Here is a 6,430-nt window from a genome sequence, read left to right as displayed (position 1 = left end):
ACTCCAGCAGGAGACAGGTCTGTCAGTGGTTGCTGGCTCTCCTCCTGCCTCAGGGCACCTTGCTGCCCCGAGGGCCTGCGCCGCTTCTGGCTACGGTCCCAGCTTGTGCATCAGAAAGAAAGAGGTCTACTCACAAACTTGAGTACTCTCCGTCTCAGTCCAGCATCCCTGGTTATCCCAGCTTCTCACTCCCCAACATCCCCAACTTCTCCACAGCAAAGAAACTGGCTTCTGAAACTATTCCTTCTGCTTCCCTCTAGACCACGAGCTTAATGCCTCCTCCCCACCAATACGAAGCCCCTTGAAACTGCCCCCGCCGCACTGATGTCCAGAGGAGCCATTGCTCTCCTCTGCAGGTACCTGGCAGATTTAGTTCAAGCTCAAAGTCAGCTAATGACCTGGGCAGCCGAATCTAGCAATTCTCTCAGTAAAGTGTGAAGGGCTGTGTGACCCACTATTCAATGTGTTTAATGAAAGCTCCCGATTTTCTTCCTCCTGGACAGAAGCCCCAAGAAAGGATTCTGCAGCCTGGTTCAGTTTTCTCTGTCGCAGAGAGCTGCCCACCAAAGTCCCCAGTTTAGATAAATAACTCCCCTTCCCTCCCACTACCCTTGTATTTTTCCTGGAGGAATCCGCACTGATTTCCCTGAGTCCTCCTCCACTCCAATTAGCGTTCCTCAAGCTCTTCCCTTCATGATTTCCTACTCCCGTGAAACTTGTCCTTGTCCTTGCCCCGTGTTCTTGCCTTACACACCTTTAGGCATCTCCCCCAGCTTACCAGAACTTGAAGATGATGCCAGTAGCCACAAGAACAATGATGATGGATATGGTGATTGTAACGTAAAGCTGAGGGTCCACACCTGAAGAGAGAAGACAGCTGTGGGGAGGTCTGAGACAGGCTCAGAGTGGGTGTGGCTGAGTGCTGCTGTTCGACTCCACACTGCCTGTCTCCTCTGAACTCTCCCTCTTCCCCTGCAATCAACTTTCTCCTGAGCCGTCAGCCCCTCCACTTTCCCAAACATTACATGTACCAAATCTTACACATACGTGTGATAAGGATGGAGACTCCAAGGTCAGAACTATCCTCCTGTATAGAAGTGGGGGTAGAGGTTTCAGATTACCTCCCGTAAACTAGTGTCCAGCACAGGATGTAGTGAGTGACCTTCCTCCATGGCTCCATGGCTTCCCTCTGCCGGGAATACCCATTCTGTTTTTAAGATCTAGCTCACACGTCAATTGTTTGATCTGCCCTGATCCCCAGGGCAAAACAGTCTCTCACTTCTCTCCTTTCCTAAAAACATGCTGTACTGCTGAGCGCGCTTCATTTTGGGTGTTTATTACATTGACGCATCCCCAAGTGTTTCAACATCTGTCTTCAACAGTGGACCTGAACTCTTTCAGGGTGCACACAGCAGCTCCACCTCTGCATCCTTTGCCAGCCTAGAACCTGGCATATTTGCTGAAGACAACTCACAGATAAGGCCTCAATTTAGGCAGATCATAGTCTTCAAGACCCCCACGCCCATCCCTCACATCCCTACCAGCCTTGCTCACTCACCTTCTCCACGCCCTCCAAACAGGAAGGGCCTCAAGGTAGCAGGAGTTTCCCCGAGGATGAGCCCGTCTCCATCATCCCGCATGGAGTCTGAGTTGGGGTGCGGAGTAGCCAGCCCATGTGGGGCTGCAAAACCATAGTCCAGGGGCAGAAATCCAGGATTGACAGAGTTGGGGTCCCCTCCATCCTCCCGAGATACTGTGGGACCCCACACTATAGCCCAAGGGTACTGAGAGGAGGGAGGCCCCTCCTCAAACCCTGATGGGGTAGCAGGAGGCGCAGTGCCTGGCAGAACTTGCCGACGTGATCTTGGGACCCGTGGGGATCGGCTTGGTGGAGGCGCCCGCTCCCAAACACAAACGTGTCGAGGGGCTGAGGGCCCACCCCGGACGCAGGGGGGACGAGCTGGGGCTGGTGGGGATCGATGGGAGGAGCCCTGAGCAGGCGGTGATAAGGGTAGCAACAGCAGTGGCCAGAGAGGGAGGAGTTGGGACAGCAGTTGAGCAGGCCTATAGGAAGGGAGAAAAAGCAGGTGAGAGCCAGGCCACAGGGTTCACATATGAAAAGGGTAGGTTCACACCAGGAGTCTAGGGTACCTCCCTCCAGGTTTCTCTGCTTGAGCAGGTGTGTGTTAGGAAGACCCTGGCCCCATTTTGTCTCTTCCCAAGGGGCTAGTCCTCAATAGGCCCCAAGATGGCCTAGGTAGGAAAGGGCCCAATCCCCCAAGGAAAGTGGTCTCCAAGCTCCCTCTGCAGGGCTAAACTTACCACATTCTGCACTCTGGATCTGAGGTCTTCCTCAGCTGTGACCCAGATTTTTGGCCTTTACTGGAAGGGAAAATGAGGGTGTCACACCCTAATCTGGCCCTTGTACTCCCCCAGATCACCCATCCACCAATCCTGCTCCTTCTGCCCCAACCTGGGCTGCACAGTTACCAGCCACGCTTCTGCTTCCCCGAATCCACTGCTTCCTGGCATACTTTTAGGAAAACTCCCTAAACTAGCCCCCTGCCCCACCTCCAGCATCCCAGATGGGTCCTGTTACCTCCTGGCCCTGGTGTCTGTCTACCCTTGCCTCTTTGGCTTCCTTCCTTCTCACTTCCTCTGCCCACAGCTCCAGGCTTCTTGGATCTTAATTTAGAGCCAAGAACCTTGTGATTCCCTGAGCACCTACCGCTAGGGAGGGAGTTTTTGAGTGGGGGAGGGAAGGGAAGTCAATCTTAGTGAGTGTTGGGGGGCGGGGGATGCTGGAAGCCCGGTCACCTCTTGTAGCACAAGGCACTTCTTTTGTGATGAAGCCTAGAAGCTAGCTGCCTAGCTGGCTTTTCAGACAAATGGGAGAAAACAGTCGGTGGGAGGAAAGCTACAGGACACGCTCTGGGATTTGCTCTTGATGTTTAACCACCCAAATGCATAGGTGCATTCTGAAAGAAGGTGGAGCTCAAAGGAAGCCACCCCCTCAACTCTGGCTGCTCCAGGTAAAAGTCCTAGGAGAGTCTAGATGGTTGGTTCTGAAAGGAAGTGCAGTCTCCAAACTGAGGATGGTGAATCCCGAGGGGCTAGGATCTTCAGAGAGAAAGAGCATGTGACACCCTGTGTCTTCTGGATTCCTAGTCTCTGTCTGCATGTTGAATAATACCCCGGGGAATAAGCTAGGGGAGGGGAGTGGGGTGCTGGGAATGGGGTATAAGAGGTGAAGGGCTGGAAGGGAAAAGGTTGGTCAACAGTGAGAAGATGGACAGCAGCGGGGAAGGGAGGAGATGGGGAGGGAAGAGGGGCTACAGGGGACTGGCCAAGGATGCTGAAGAGAGAAGACAGGCAGGGAGGGAAAAGAGTACAGGCATCAAGCAGGAGGATGGAGGAGTCTGGTCAGAAGCAAAGAGAGTGGAAGAGAAAAGGAAGGTGGATATCGGAGATGGGGAGAAAGTCATTGAGATAGATTAGAGCATGATGTTTAAGGCAAAACCAAAAAGGAAGGAACGGGGACAGGGGAAGAAAAACAGAACAGCAAAGATGGAGGAGTTAGGAATTGTTTCTTGAAATTTAAAGAGATATGGAGACGGAGCTGGAGGCCAGGTGAAAGAGAATGGAAAGGAAAAGAGGCCGGGGGCTTAGTGGGAGGAGGTTAGAAACGGGAGGAAAGAAATGGTAGCCGAACCGCTGGAGGGGATAAGGACTCGGCGACACCAGTGGCCCGCTACTCCAGGGCACACCTGCCCCTTCGTCGGCTACAACCCACCACCACCACCAATGTCAACTCCAGCCCCTTCACACGCCCCGTACTCCTTTGTCACCCCCTCCAGGAAGTCCGCAGTCCCCAAGCTGCTGTGCCACCCCACCCCCTTCGCGCTCCTCACCGACCTGTTGTGCGCAGAAGACGAACTGGGGGTGGGGTGGGGGAACCGGGCCCCATCTCTAGCAGAGCCCCCAATCCCGCCAATCCCACAGGCCTGCGCTCCCTGGACAAGGCTGGAAAGCGGCGCGAACCGGGAAAATGAGGAAAAGATCGACCATGGAATTTGGAGGGAGCACCCAGAGCGGAAAGGGGACCTGAGGCAGGAGGATGCCCGAAGCTGCAGAATGAGCTAAAGGCGGGATGGAGGCAGACGCGTAGACGTTGACTGCCGCACCAAAGAGGGTAGGATGGAGTCAGGACAGCGGAGGGATGGAGGGCACTGTGGAAAGGAGCTCTGGGCGACTGGAGGCGGCTGGAGACCGCGTCAGGAGGGGCGGGGGGCGAAGGGCGCGGAGCTGGCACTGAGGAGGGCAGAGCCTGCTCCCTAAGGGTAGGTAGGGGCTTTGGGTCCCCCTCGCTCACCTGCATGCCTGGTGTGGCGGCGCGACGACTGCAGGCGCTCGGAGCTGCGCGGGGCTGGGGGGTCGCAGAAGCGGGTGGGGCGCCGGGCATGGTCGGGAGGTTTGGCTGGCAGCGAGGAGCTGGAGCCGGAGGGGGGCGGGCGCCCGGGGCGCGGGGCGGCGGCGGCGACGGCGGCGGCGGGAGATGCTTGCTTCGGCTGGGCTCGGCTAGGCTCGGCTGGGCTCGGCTGGGTTCGGCGGGCGACTAGGACCACTCGGTCTCCGCCTCTCCTTCTCACGTCTGTAGGCCACGCACGATTTAACCCTTCATTTGCCACGCTGCGAGCTCAGCTTTGTCCCAGGTGCAAGGTTGGGAAGAGGAGCAGGGATGGGGGTGGGGGTGGGGGGCGCGACTGCCAATCCTTCAGGTTGTGATAGCAAGCTTCCCCTCTACCTAAGCGCAGCTTCATAGACCCCACCATTTCTGAGAGGCCCGCCCTTCTCCAAGCAGTTCTGAGATTCTGAGTCACCCATATATTTGAGTCCCCAACTCTGACCAAGGTGGAAAGGGAGTTCAAGATCACGGGTGAGAGGACCAAAGAGTGGTGGGAGGGAAGACTGCATACACAAATTGGAGTGCCCCAGCAGATAAATCCCTCATTTCATTATGATACTGCTTATAATTCATCCTCTCTAAAGCAACCCAAACAGTCATTAAATGGTTCAAGACTCATTTACTGTTCTTAGCTTTTTTAAGAATCAGAATATCCAACACTCACTATGGCTTACAAGGAGGCCTGGTAGATCCCTGCCTCTGGGTAGCTCCAATTTTCTTCCTTAAGGATTTCTGTGACACAACCTCAGTGCAACTGTCGAATGTTCCTAGACAGAGGCACTGGAAGCCTGCCTCAGGGCTTTGCACCTCGCTTTTCCCTTAGAAACTTGAGTCAGCCTGTCCATTCACTGCTCTACACTGTCTCGCTTAGAGTCAGCCTTCTGAGAGCCCTTTTCTTTTTTTTCTTTTTTTCCTTTTTTAAAAAAGATTTTATTTATTTATTATTATATGTAAGTAAAAATAATACTGTGGCTGTCTTCAGACGCACCAGAAGACGGTGTCAGATCTCATTACAGATGGGTGTGAGCCACCATGTGGTTGCTGGGATTTGAACTCAGGACCATTGGAAGAGCAGTCAGTGTCCTTTTCTAATCTCTTAAAACTCCCTTGACCTGGGCCCTCAAGATGGCACAGGGGACAAAGGTGCTTGCCACCAAGCCTGACGACTTGGGTTCTATCTCCAGGACCCACATGGCAGAAGGAAAGAACTGCCGCCTTCAAGTTGTCACCAGACCCCTGAACAGGTACATACACTAAATAAATGCAATAAAAAGAATTCCTCTGGGGCTGGAGTGATAGCTCAGCAGTTAAGAGCTCTGACTGCTCTTCTGTAGGTCCTGAGTTCAAATCCTAGCAACCACAGGGTGGCTCACAACCATCCATAATGAGATCTGATGCCCCCTTCTGGTGCCACTTTCCTGCTTTCCCTCCAACTCACTAGCTCTTCTTGTTAGTCTCCCTCAGCTCTGACCTCTGCATGTTGGAGCGCTCCTAGGGCTTAGTCCTTGGCCTTCTTTTCTTTCCACCTTCTTTGTCCAGTGATCTCATCCAGTCCCAGGGCTTAAACACTCTGTAAATGTCAGTGAGTCCTAAATTTACAAATGAGTGCCAGACTCATTTGTCCAACCGCCCACTTGACATATCCACTCCAATGTCTAATAGCCAGGCAAACCTAATGTGACTCAAACAGATGGCTTACACCACCCCACCCCCGCCCCTCTTCTGTCCAGTGGGCTTCATCCTAGGACACGACAACTCCTTGTTGTCCAGGCTAAAGATGTTTTGATTTCCAGTTCCTTCCCTGTATCTGCATCTCCAGCAGGCGCTAAAGCCTGCACTTTCAGCTCACGTCCAGGGTCTACCCCCCTCACCTTGATTGTTGGAGGCTTGATCCATGCTGTCATCTTGCATCTGGAATTATAGCTCTTAGGAGCTCCTTCATTTCTGTCTTCATCTTTTACAAAA

General features: G+C 53.8%; 1 protein-coding gene across 1 annotated transcript in view; it reads right to left on the bottom strand.

The window, feature by feature from the left end:
- Positions 1-4,703, bottom strand: part of Pianp (PILR alpha associated neural protein) — a 6,065-nt gene extending 1,362 nt beyond the window's left edge. The window contains exons 1-5 of the mRNA XM_031384065.1: positions 4,373-4,703; positions 2,323-2,382; positions 1,559-2,064; positions 779-860; positions 3-102 (exon numbers count right to left, since the gene is read on the bottom strand). Coding sequence (XP_031239925.1) covers positions 3-102; positions 779-860; positions 1,559-2,064; positions 2,323-2,327 — 693 coding nt within the window. The 5' untranslated portion in view covers positions 2,328-2,382; positions 4,373-4,703. The remainder of the gene's footprint in view (positions 1-2; positions 103-778; positions 861-1,558; positions 2,065-2,322; positions 2,383-4,372) is intronic.
- Positions 4,704-6,430: the final 1,727 nt, after the last annotated feature.

Source organism: Mastomys coucha, unplaced genomic scaffold (genome assembly GCF_008632895.1).
Source record: "Mastomys coucha isolate ucsf_1 unplaced genomic scaffold, UCSF_Mcou_1 pScaffold20, whole genome shotgun sequence".
Taxonomy (NCBI): domain Eukaryota; kingdom Metazoa; phylum Chordata; class Mammalia; order Rodentia; family Muridae; genus Mastomys; species Mastomys coucha.
Note: the sequence above shows the minus strand (reverse complement) of the source record. Positions and strands in the feature narration are given on the sequence as shown.